The 13,718-nt window shown below is 45.4% G+C and overlaps 1 protein-coding gene across 1 annotated transcript in view; it reads right to left on the reverse strand.

Moving 5' to 3' along the window:
• Positions 1-4,484: 4,484 nt before the first annotated feature.
• The window catches only part of LOC138301741 (uncharacterized), an 83,383-nt gene continuing 74,149 nt past the window's right edge, over positions 4,485-13,718 (reverse strand). Inside the window, exon 2 of the mRNA XM_069242251.1 lies at positions 4,485-5,680. Coding sequence (XP_069098352.1) covers positions 4,485-5,582 — 1,098 coding nt within the window. The 5' untranslated portion in view covers positions 5,583-5,680. The remainder of the gene's footprint in view (positions 5,681-13,718) is intronic.

Genomic DNA, 13,718 nt, shown 5'->3' on the forward strand with positions numbered 1-13,718 from the left:
GTGGCTATGATACACTGTTTTCCCACATCGTCTCATGAAGGGTTGCATGATAATATACTAAAATACTACACACTCCTTCTATCTCCATGCTTCTTATGTGATGTACTCCGACACTTCTGAATGCACACTGGTAAGTGTATGTGTTGAGTTGTATGTAAGATTAGTAGCATGTAACATATGTTTGTTTCAGAATAAAAATATCTCTTGTAATTGTGTGTACTTCTGCTCAGGTGGCAGTGTAGTGATATGTCTTTCATATATACACTATGGTAGAAAATGACCTGTGTTCTGTCTGGAATTTTTCATGTACATGTTCAGAAACAGATTCCTTCATGGGTTCAACCACAAATCAAGGTATATAGTATTGTATATGTAATGTTGGATGCATCACACACCCAGTTCTAATAGACATGTAATATCATATGTCGCTGTGTCCTGTGTTTCAGATAGCATGTCAGATATGTTCAAAAGGAGTTGTTGGTTCTATTTGTGGACTTAATGATGAAATGACACATCCTTTCTATGCTTAAAACACATTTAATCCTGCTGATGTAACACAACCAATGCACAGCAGTGTGCTTAAATATTTTGGCAGATTGGGGTTTGCCCTGCATTATTGAGCTGTAGGGTGGGAGAGGATCTTAGTTGGAGGGGCGGATAGTTCAGAATGACCTCGAAAACACTACCAGCAACTTCATGTAATGTTTGTTATTTTCTGTAGCAAATCTTTGTTTTCCATCTAGACAGCGTAACCTCCTCCCAAGTGTGGGTTCTCTGCCCTTAGTGTGGAGTTTCTGCCCTGAGTGCATAAATGGCGCACACAGAGCAAAGATTCTGCAGTCAGGCCAAAACCTCCAAACATTATACAGGAATTAAACACCAGGTAGTTCATTACAGAAAGTTGCTGCCAGCCATTTTATGTTCATTCTGAGCCATCCTCACCTCCAAGCAAGATCCTCTGCCATTCCTCAGCTCTGTGTACCTAATCGGCCTCCAACATGGCTGAGGGACTTGAGGACAAGCCACCCCCTTTCAGTGAACCTGAATTGAACCTTCTAACTAAGGGTGTGCTTAATAAGTACCCTCAGCTTTACAGGGGCCCAAAGGAACAATTGAGTATTGCAGCATGCAACATACTCTGGCAAGACATCTTAGCACACTGCAGTGCAATGGTGTTTACCATTGGTGGATCGAATGTGTCGGAAGCACTGGGAGGACCTGTGACGCAGGGACAGAATTAAGGCCCAAGACTTATTGAGCCTGTCTTCCCAACCCCACTTACAGAGGTCCCGCCTTAGCCCACTGTATAGGAGGGTCCTGAAAACAGCTTGGCCGATCCTCTATGCTCAGCTGGAGGAGTTTGAGCAGCAGTTACCTGGTAAGCTCATGAACTGCATTACGTTGGGTAGTATGATGTAAGTGGTGAAAGAGATTTAACATGTTTTTTTTGTCACCTTTTACCCTATCTGCAAAATGGCTACAGTTTTTATAAGGTCTATAACTGCTGTATCCAATGGTAAAGGGATGGCTTGCACAAGATATAGGCCCTCATTACAACATTGACCGGCGGCAACCGCCGCCCACCAAGTTGTATCCGCCGGGCGGCCACCAATGCAGCCGCACTCCCGCGGAGGCCATTTGGAGATCCCCACCTGGTTTCCGCCCTCCGGCCCAGCGGGGATGTCAGCCGCAACACAGGAGCCGGCTCCAAATGGAGCCGGCGGTGTTGCGGCGGTGCAACAGGTGCAGTTGCACCTGTCGCGCTTTTCACTGTCTGCTGTGCAGACAGTGAAAAGCTCCATGGGGCCATGGCAGGGGGCCCCACAACTCCTCTTTCTGCCAGCCTTTTCATGAAAAGGCTGGCGGGAGGGGGACTCGTAATCCCCTGGGCAGCGCTGCAAGCAGTGCTGCCCTGGGGGATTACAACCGCCGGGACAAATGTGGCGGGAAACCGCCAGTCCCGGCGGTGCGACCGCAGCGCTTGCGCCACGGTCGTAATGCAAAAGTTTGTACTGCCAACCTGTTGGTGGTACAAACTCCAGAACAGCCCTGGCGGTCAAAGACCGCCAGGGTTGTAATGAGGGCCATAGTGTTGTCATGAGAGGGCTATGGGTGTTGGATGCTGTATTATGCATGATTTTTGTGTGTGTCTTTTGCCACCTTTCACCTTCTCTCCGTAATGGTTGCAGCACTTGTAAGGTCTATGTGTCCTTGGAGAAATTGGAATGTTGTTTTATAGGGGCACTCTGGGACTTGTAGTGTTCTAAACACAACTGGGATAATTTTCCCTTATAGTTGCATTTTAACAAGAACATGCACTTACAATATCACAACTAACCAATTAAGGGCCTTATAACTGCTATATCCAATGGTGAAGGCATGACTTGCACAATGTCTAGGGTTGGTATGAGAGGGGTTTAGAAGTTTTGATGCTGTATCATGCTTGCTTTTTATGTAGGTTGAGTATCATATTTTTGTACCATAAAGTAAAGGCTGACTTTGTGATACTTGTATCACTCAAAATTATACAAGCATACCTAAAAGGCACAAAATACACTCATCTTCTCAACAGTGACATGTGTGTCATTCTAATATCTGGGTAGCTGTACTAATTATGCACGTGTGGGTACCAGTGTATAGCACAAATGTAGCAGTCTTGACATGCTAAATGTGGCACTTGCCATGTAGAGTGTCTGATATTGTCAAGGGATATTCCAATATTTTGAATCTCATCTTTGCAAAGGTCATATCCAAGGCCTTTTTTGCATATGTACACCGAAATTTGCATGTATGTAGTCTTTCAATATGCTACACAACAGATGACATTTGATAGTAAGTGTAAAACTGTTAAGACTACGGATTACAGGATAATCCTGCATCCACTGTTAGGTGTGGATATATCCCTCCAGACAGTGTGACTCATCTCAACTTGTAAACTTACATTGGAAGATAACTATGTTTCAATGTCCAGAAACTCACATTATACTAATGCTGAAGGTGAGGATTAGTAAATACTGACAGTATGCTGGCCAAAATTAAGAAAGATGTTACTATGTTATTAATTTCAGCACAATACATTGATAATACACATACTTGTGGGTTCAAGAAATATCTAATTGGTTAGTGAGTTCAAAGGAGTACAAAGTCAGCACTTGCTTCATATTGTCTTGAGCTTTGTTATGAATTGTACACCAACTACATATTTGTTTGCCTTCTTTTTCAGTGGACCCGGCTGGCCAAAGAACATCCAGACAGGGCCAGCGGCAAACCAGTGGAACCTCCGCTTGTTCGCGGGCATGTCCTCTGGACAGCACCAGGGCAGAGGAGAAGGAAGAGGAGAAAGACCAAGAGCCAGAGTAGCGCACACACTAGGACTTAGCTAAGATCAACATCAACAGTCCGGGTGGAGGCTGAGGATACTGAAGGGGGAAGCAATGAGAGGGACACCACCAGATTGGGGGGTAGAGGGGAATATGGGTCGCCCCTTGACCAAGAAGACCTTGAACTTGAAATTGTGTCCCCAGGCCACCCCACCATCTGTGCTTGCCACCTACCCATCTCTAACTCCTGAGGTCCCCATTCCATCAGTTCTTCCAGATGCACCCCATCACTACTCCCCCTCAGAGTTCCTGTTAAGAAGATCTAAGGGAAGCATCTGCCCCAATACCACACAGCCCTCATGTTCAACTCAAACCACTCCATGTATTCTTACTCCTGTGGGAACATCACAGGAAGTGATGGTGGCATCTGAGGTGAAGCAGAATGTGTCCTCTTGGATCTTACAGGAACTCAGGGATGAATTCTGTAAACTCCAAGAGGAACATTCTAGAGATATGGCCAGCCTTACTGCCTCCATCACTTCCTTGGGTGCAGCCATATTGTCTACATTGAAAGAAAACACTGTTGAAATATCTCTCAGTTCATCTTACTTCTCTGTTTACCCTGCTAACTCTTGTACCCCTCATGTTTGGCACACCTGTGGGATGTCTAGTCTTGCAGTGGCCAGCCAGGAAAAGTTTACAGGAGCAGGGGACTTGAATATTACTGTCATGGAGGACAGTGAGGATTGCCAGTGACTGGACATTATTTGGACTGTTGACTTTTTTTCAACCCCTTGTACATAGACTGATTCCTGTGATCTTATTGTTCTGAATCAACATCTGTGTCTTGTGTTTTTCATTACGTTTGCTGGATTCAAAGTATGTAAGTCTACATTGGTAGATGTTTAGCTATGCTTTCAACATTATACTTTGGTACACAGATGGACCTACATATCTTCATGTCTTACTCACACACACATCTATCATCATATATACAGCCTACAGCCATAGTAACAAATTGACCATCATCAACTATTACTCAGTATTGAAATGTGGAAAATATATTTTTCTTTACAAATAATTGTAGGAAATATATTTTACAGTGATCATGGAGGATCTCTCATGCAACTTCACAATAATGGAGGTGAGGATCTCTGTGAGTGTTCACTGTGCCGCTGCTGTTGTGGGGTGGGTGTGGTCAATCAGCCTGTAGAGGTGGGGAGGTGCCTGTACAGGGGGTGAGGGTACCTGTACATGTGGGGGAAGTGCCTGTACAGGGGTTGTGGATGCTTGTGCAGGTGGTGGACTTGCCTGTACAGGGGTTGAGGATGCCTGTACATGTGGGAGATATGACTGAGAAGGGGGGACATGACTGTGCAGGGTGGCATGTGGAGAGGAGGCGGTGAATGTGTACCTCGGAAGGGTGCTTGTGCAGGATGTCGTACTGGTGGATAGATTGGGTGTGGTGCAGGAAGGTGTGTTGGGTCCCTTCCATGTGTTGACCACGAAGCAAGACTTTGAAACAGTTTCAACATGCCCTCCACAATCTCCATGGCCAAGGTGTCTTGCACTCTCTTCCCCATAGATTGCTATGGTGTCATTATGCCTCCTTGACATGTCTTGGCAAGATTTATCAATCCGGTCCAAGACACAGGTCTGTCTGTAAATCACCTGAGGGATTTCCTGTAGTGAGTCTGTTATCTGTGACAGAGTAGCCCCTATGGCATGAATGTCATCCCTCACATCAGCCTCTTGTTGGACAAATTCCTCCTCCCACTGGCCACGCTGACCATCTTCCAGCCGATTCTGCAAGGGACAGCCTCTGATATGACCGTTGGGTCTACCACCATGGTGAGGGGTAGCACTTGGGAGACTATCGGGAAGAGATTGGTGTCTAGGAGATACTTGATCCTCACCAAAGGTATTAGGCTCCTCAGATGCTTGAGAGAAGACCAGGGAGGCACTGTCATGGGAGGAGTGTAGGAGAATCAACATGTCTAGCTTGGATGCAAGGGCTCTGAGGAGGTGATGGTTGTGATAGGGCAGGTGAATGATGTGGCTGTTTGGCTGACTGCTGGGATGGGCAATCCTCAGAGGTGAAGTAGGAGGCACAATGCTAGCCAGACCTGATGTTGCCTTTAGTGCATTGGCCAATGGTCCAACAATTTCTTTCTGATAATCCAGCCCCTCCTCCACAACAAGCATATTAACATCTTCTTCCTCCTCATCCTGCTGTTCTTGGGCATTGTTGGCTGGTGACATTGCTTCTTGGAGGAGGATCGGGTTCTCTCCTCAGATTGCCTGCCGCCCATCACTAGAGGATGGTTCAGCTTCATCAAGTGACTCATTGTCTTCAGCACCTGAAAGACAGAGGTTGTAACATAATAAGTATTTTTCATGGTATATTATGTGCTACAACTCAAGGGTTGGGGCCAATATACTTTGAATATATATGATGCTCCATATGGGCCCAGGTTTGTGAAAATCTACATGTGCCATCTCACACTGTAGCATTGAGGTGCTCAATGGAGATGTGCAACGCAAAATCAAACTCGCCAGCTCCAGCCACAGCTCTCTGTGGTGTTGAGATCACCCGTGATATCAGCTGCTCAACCTGGCTCCTTGAGTGTGTGATGGAAGAGGTGGTCCTCGATCCAGCAGCTTCAGAAGGAAGTGATGTTGTAATTAATGTTCAATGTGAACTATATGTGAACATGCCAAATTAACACAGACATCACTGATCATGTTAGGAACATATCATACACCAACATCAGATGCTTCAAAAAGTGCCAATATCTGCTAATAATCATTCACAAGGAATTTGTTCTTGTGCGCTCTTTGAGACTAAATAGTTTACAACACTATACACTACTTGATGGACTGATGGTAGTGGTCCTGACTGCTGCAGCCAGAATGCCTCCCAAATCCCTGGATGAGGTACTCTGGATGACTGACGATGTCCCGACAGCAGCTGTAATGTACCATACATATCCATATTACAATACGAAGGATAATGTGAATCATTTTACATGTATATGTCTTAGGCACAGACTTCTAACTCACTTGTTGGTAAATATAAGCAATTTGGTGCATACTGTATATATTACAAATAAAAGTAGAGTCATTCTTTCATAAGCTAACATGTTATTAAGTAGTATACTCTTTTGAGCCACTTCTGAGCATAAGACGATAAGTTACAATAAGGATATTAGAAATACACCTCCTGCTGCTGACATATCATCCAATATTTAACACTATGGGGGTCATTATGACCCCAACGGTGAGTGATAATGTGGCGGTATGACCGCCAGCAGGCTGGCGGTACATACCGCCACATTATGAGATTGGCAGGTTGGCACCATGGCGGTATGAGCTGGTGGGCTGGAGATGTGTATATCCAGCCCAGCGGCCGGCATAGAACTGCCGGAGGCATTGTGAGCCTGCTTACCACCATGGTTTTTGTGGCATTAGCAATGCCATAAAAACCATGACATAGGCCCTATCAGTGACAGGGATTTCCTTCCCTTTCACTGGTAGTTGGCTCCCCCACCCCCCAACACTCATCTGACACCCCCCATCCAAACACCCATCCACCCCCCTCCGATCCTCACCCCCCCCACCCCCTCTGATCTTCAGATACCCCCCACTCCCTCCGATCCTCTGACCACCCCACCCTCTCCGATCCTCAGACAAACCCCCCACCCCTCATATACGCACATACCTGCAGACACGCACCACACATACACCCAATCACTCACACTGGCCTACACGCATACATCCAGACATACTCACACACATTCTTACAACGATCGCACTGACATGCTGACACGCACTCACTTCACCATTCGTACATGCATTCACTCACACATATACAACCACGTAAACAACACAATACACACAGATGCATTCACACACTCACTCACACATTCAGACACACACACACAATACCCTCCCACCCCTTTCCCTGTTGGAAGCCTGACTTACCTTGAGCAAGGAGGTCTTCCGGCAGGGAACGGGAAGGGGTGCTGCTACCGCCAGCAGCACACCACTAGGCTGTATGAATTGTCATAATACAGCTGGTGGCACTCAACTGGCGTGGCGGTGATGGTGGTAGCAGTGCCACCTTACCACTGTCCACCTCCATGAATACTACCAGATTTCAGCCCTTCTTGTGGCGGAAGGCCGGCAGTGCTCTTAATATGGTGGACGGATAGTAGCCATGGTGGCGGTATTTTGGTGGCCGTCACCGTGTAGGTAGGCGGTTTTTACCGTCAATGTCATAATGACCACCTATGAGCCATTAAAGTAATATTTCAGTATACTTACTAGAGTCTACCATCCACCCAGTGTGTGGTGCCTGATCATATGTCACACCTTTATGTGGAAATGAGATTGCTGTAGTAGATGTTTTTCTGGGCAACGTCACAGGGCCTAAAATGATATGATAGCATTTCATTTACATCCTTGGTGACACATGGTATGAACAACATATCATTGTTCATTTCACATGTTTGAGGCCATTGACGGATTCAAAGTAAAGAATCTATGGGTTATCAAATCTCAATTCAGTAAATGGCACAATTTTTGGCCATATTGATGTACCAGCTTGTGCAGATGGTAGGGGCTGATGTGCCCCATGATGTTGCCTCCCTGCAAGTGCAGTGACCTCTGCTCCAGTGGGTGAATCTCTTCTGGCTGTCAGTGGCAATAAAAGGAGTCAACAAAGAATACCAGCACATGATGATTATGTTCAACGTTTCTCATATTTACTCAATTGCATTTGCAAGACAGATGTGATGGGTACTAAATCAGGAACATTTTCTAGGGCCACATACCACTCTAAAATGAAATCATCAGCAGTGATGGGCCACTGTGTGAATGAGAAATTGGAAGTTATGATTACCATTACAAAGGATTCTGGGACTTGTAGTACAATAGACAAAATGAGACACATTGATACAAATTGAGATTTGAGAGATAAGATTCCCATCACAAAGGCTACTAAGAATTGTAGTGCAATACCAAAAAAAAAAAGACACAATGGACAGATGTAACAAAAAAGGCATTTGCGATTCAGAAATAGCGATTTTTAAGAAATCGCTATTTCTGATTCGCAAAATGCAATGTATCATATTTGCGATTCGGTAATAGCGATTTCTTAAAATTCCCAAATGCTATTACCGAATCGCAAATTGCGATACAGACCCCATTTGCACCTATGGGCCTGTAGGCCCATATTTGTGAATTTTTTGCATTTCCCAAATTGCGAATTCCTAACTGGAATTCGCAATTTAGGAAATGCAAAACCCCAGGGTGCTGGCGGCCTAAGGCCCCCTCTGCTGCACCCCCAAAAAATATTTCAGGATATGTAAGGCACACACATGCCAAAGGGGCATATGTGCGTTACATGTCAATTTTAAAAATACATTTTTTAATGCATTTTTTAAATTTGCACATGGTTACCACCAAGTTCAACTTGGTGGTAATAGTGATTCCTTAATGCCCAATTCGCAATAAGGAATTGCCTGTTACATGTGGTTTAGAAATCGCAAATAAGGATTCCTTATTTGGGATTTCTTATTTAGAGAATCTCAATTTGCGATTCTCTTAACAGGATCGCAAATTTAAGGAATCGCTATTATAGCGATTCCTTAAATTTGCATTGCGAATGCCTTTCATAAATACTGAAAGGCATTTTTGCATTCGCAAACGGGTATTAGCCCCGTTTGCGAATGCAAAAAGGCTTGAATCATCTGGCCCAATGTGACCAATTGAGATTTGAAAGATAAAATTCCCATCACAATGGCTTCTGTGACTTGTAGTAAAGTGGGCAAAATGAGAAATAATGTGAATAAATTGCAAAATCTACATTACAATGAATATTTGCACAAACATGAAGTAGCTTTCATAGTCACATTTTCAGGGTATTGTACACATTTATCACTTTAATTCATTGTTTGAATCATCACATATTACCTGGCACCACGTTAGGGTCATCATCAACAGGAAGTCCATGCAGCAGCTGAGGGGGGTATGGTGGAAAGGTCATCCTTGTCAAGTGGGTTGAGACAGAAATGGATTCTAGTTTATTCCCCAGAGAGAACTCTGGCCACCTCTATGCTGGTAAACGTCTCCTTCACCCACCTCCTCTCGTCCTGCCACTTCTATTTGATGGCTGTGACAGACCTAACATCCTCCCCCAATACACTCACTGCAGTAACCATCTGCTGCCATAACTCTGCTTTCTGTGTTGCAGTGATAAGGTATGGGGCAGACCAAGAAGTTTTTTGTAGTTCCTCACTACAAAGGTCAGAATCATAGTGGTCTCCTCTGTGTATTTTCTCTTCCTCCTCACAGGTAGCATGGTGATGACAAGGTGCAGTACAAGCTGGTGATGTGTGATTATGGAAAATCAGAGCCTTGGATGTGAGGTGTTTCTATGTGGTTTGTAGTGCATGGGTTGCATGTGACAATAATTGTCTGCTGCTGCATAAATTTACACTCATTCCATTCTGCCAGAGTGTAGAGTCTCTTCCATGAGTGCAGAGAGTCTCCCCAAGTGCAGAGGTTCCACCTTGAGTGAGGAAACTCCACAGTCATAAAGATATGACTCATTATTTCCTTTGTGAAACCAAAGTCCTAAAGTTAGAGTTTTGGTACAACTTTATCTTTGTGAATTGGGCCCCAAATTATTATTTTATGCAGGAACAATGCAGACTGATGGCTAATGTAAAGCCTGATTGTTTTAAAGCTAAGATATTATTGATATCATCACTGTTCAAGAAATTGGTATGGTTAATGTATTTCTCTTATTGGAGTATATTGTGTGCAGCACTCCTGCCAAACCATGTATGAAAGGGCATGTAAATAGCGTCTTGGCAAATTTACCATCTATGAGTAAATTGTGGGTGTGAGGAGTAGCATAGTTCTTGTTTGATTAATTGAAAGTACTCGTTTGCAAACTCCTTAGGCTTCCCCCACATTAGGAGAGCTGATAACTGGGGAAATCCCGTGGCTTGGGCTCAATAAAAATATAACACTCTTCTCAAAAAGAGGCTTGTTAGTGCATTCTGGTAAAGCCTAACTGTTAGAAATGGGGCTTCTGGTTGGCTAGGGTATGCACCTAAGCCAGGTAGAACCCACCCTCTCTAGTCAGGGCAAGGGAGTTACACGTCCTAGATAACCTCTGCTCACCCCCTTGGTAGCTTGGCACAAGCAGTCAGGCCTAACCCAGAGGCAATGTGTAAAGCGTTTGCACAACACATGCAACACACATGACGCAATATGCACACCACAAAGTAAACACAACACTGAGCTATGTAAAAATAAACTGTATTGCACAAAAGATAATTAGACCAAACAGCACATGTCAGTAATACCCTGCTACCTTAGCAGTTCTCAGAATGTTACACAAGTTACTAATACTCTGCAAGAATAAGCAGTTGTCACATTAGAACACATAAGTGCTCAGGATTCTGCAACATAAGCAGTAGTCGGGACTCACAGTAGAGAAATAAATGCACTTGTCATGGAAATGTAAAAAATGCCTATACTAAGAGCATTAAAAAAACTTATGGCAAGTCATAAAACACATACAAGCCTGTAATGCCCCAAAAAACAAACACTTAGCAAGCATATATGGCATTAGAAAAATAGGCAGGGAACATATAACCCCCCAGTGTCCATATCAGAATCATAAGACACTAATTTGTCCCAAAAGTACCTGTATCCTGAGGAAAAGGCACTCCTAGTGCTAGGAAGATGAATGTGGGTCCCCCGGCACTCCAATGCACGAAAAGGGGGCCTTGTGATGCTCCCGAGGGAGAGGGGCGGTCTGCACCCTCCCTGGTGTTTACAACAGGCCCCTCCTGGGGCCGCCATCTCTGCCCCCGGGCCTTCACTGCCCCTCTAACAAGGTGGGGTCGGGGAGGCAAAACAACTTGGTAAGGACCTGAGCATCATGCTCCTCTGGCAGCGACGGGGATAAGGAGGGGTTATCCTTGCCTCTCCCTGAGTCCTGCTCTCAGGGTGGCCCCAGGATCCGTAGGAGACCTCCGAAGAGGTCTCTCTCTTTCCTGGGGTCGCTGCCTTCCACTCGCCTGCACCCGATCTGGTGCGCAAGTGTTTTCTCCTCATCCTGGACGCAGCGTTGATCAGGCCCTGAGTTAGGGCCTTCTAGTGCCCCGGGGGCGCTCCTTCGAGCGAACCTTGCCCTGGGGGCAACGATAGGAGCACACTTGCTCCAGTTTCCTTTTCTTCGCGCCCTGGGGGCACTGGGAGGTGCATGGCACTCGCACTTCCTAAAAATTGCTCGCCTGGGCTGTGGTGGTGATTTCCACAGCGGCAGAGCGCTTACGAGCGCAGTGGCATTCCTAAGGAGTCCGGGTCGCAGTGGTGAATCTCTTGCAGGATAAAGTGCTATGAGGCGCAGTGGCACAGCAAAAGCACTCACCAGGCACTATATCAGAATCCAAGCAGCACTCCTCAGCCTGATGAGTTGCAGGGGTCAGGGGCCACAGCACCCTGCCCCTGGAGCCAGAAGAGGGGAGGAATCACAGGGCTGGCAGTCCCCAACAACAGGCCAGCACAAGGGATGCAGATGGTGGCAGTTCCTCCGAGTGACCTAACAGGTCACAGGTCAGCACAACAGCAGCAGTCCAAGGGGCTTCCTGGAGAGTCCTATTCAGCAGCATCCTGCTCCAAGTAAGTCTCTTCATGTCTAACTTGTGGGGCAAATTCCCCTGTACTTATACTCAGTTTACAGTGTATTTTCAATGGGGAGGAGAAGGGGTCTCAACCAGTTACAACTGGTTCTAGGAGTGTCCCCTCTCCCCTCCAGCACAGGCTTCAAACATCAGTTGGGGGTAAACGACCCTGTTGAGAGGCCAGGGCACAGCCTTTACAAATGCAGGTGTGACCACCATCTCTCTTCTCTCAGCCCAGGAAGACTATTCAGTATGCAGATGCACCTCTGTGACACCTCCATCCTCCCTGTGTACAGGCTGTCTGAAAAGTATGCAGAAAGCCCAACTGTCACTCTGTCCAGACGTGGATTGGAGTCAAGCTGCAAAACACCAGAGTCATAAGCACAGAGAAATGCTCATCTTCTAGAAGTGGCATTTCTGTAATGATAATAAAAAATCCACCTACACCAGAAAGCAGCATTTCTCACTACCATTACAACCATACCAAACATGCATACGCTATCCCTCATAAATCAGACAATACCCCTTACACTTAAGGCAAGGCATTTCCAATGCACTCCTATGAGAAGACTGCACTCACAGCAGTGAGAACCCAAATAGGCTGTTTGTCACTACCAGGACAGGCCACATTACTAGGCACATGTCCTGCCCTCTACTTACATGGCACCCTGCCCATAGGGCTAGATAGGGTGTACCTGTAAATTTAAATGCCAGGTCCATGTGACAGAAAACTGTGCACACAGGCCCTGCGCTAGCAGGCCTGAGACAGGTTTGAAAGGCTACTTAAGTGGGTGGCGTAAGCATCACTGCAGGCCCACTAGTAGGATTTAACTTACAGGCCCTGGGTATAGGGATACCACTTTACAAGGGACTTATAGGTAAGTTAAATATGGCAGTTAGGTATAAGCCAATCATACCAAGTTTACAAGGGAGAGCACATGTGCTCAGAGTCATAACGTCAGCCAACAAGGGTCAGGAAAATAAGGAGGAAAAAGGCAAAAAGTTTGGAATGACCCTGTAAAAGGGCCAGGTCCAACACTAACAAACTGTTGTGGTGCTTCCTCAGCCACAACTGATTTTAAGATACTGCTTTTGTGACCACTAAAGTTTTTTACAGGTCATTACTACACTGAAAGTGATCACAGTCCCTTACATCTGTAGGTGGTTAGTGGCACTATAATTATTTTACATTCCCTGATCCTTGGAAATTGTAAAGATCTGACAGAAATCGGCCCAGCATGTTAAGGAATTTAGGGGCATATTTAAGAAAAGTGGCTCTGCACATAGTGCATCGCCACTTTTCTTGCACCCCTTAATGCCCCCTGATGCCACCATGTGTGTGCCTTATTTAAAATACGGTGCACCATGGCAGTAGTTAGGGAAATAACATCAGAATGTTTTACGCTAGTCCAGTGCTTTGCAGGATTGGCATAAAAAATGTTGAAACTAATCCTACAAAACACCCAGTGTAACCAATGGAAGCCTTCTTTTAACGTCTGCGTTGAGCAGGCATGAAAAGTGCTGAAAGAAATGACGCAAAGAAATCTCTTATATATCTTTGCGCCATTTTTTCTGTCCACCTAATGGGGGAACGTCGCCTTTGCATAATTTATGCCTGCCACAGGCATTATGTAGCACAAAGGGTTGCAAAGTGTTTCAAAGCGTTACAAAGGGTTTCAATGCATGCATTGCG

Source organism: Pleurodeles waltl, chromosome 6 (genome assembly GCF_031143425.1).
Source record: "Pleurodeles waltl isolate 20211129_DDA chromosome 6, aPleWal1.hap1.20221129, whole genome shotgun sequence".
Lineage (NCBI taxonomy): Eukaryota > Metazoa > Chordata > Amphibia > Caudata > Salamandridae > Pleurodeles > Pleurodeles waltl.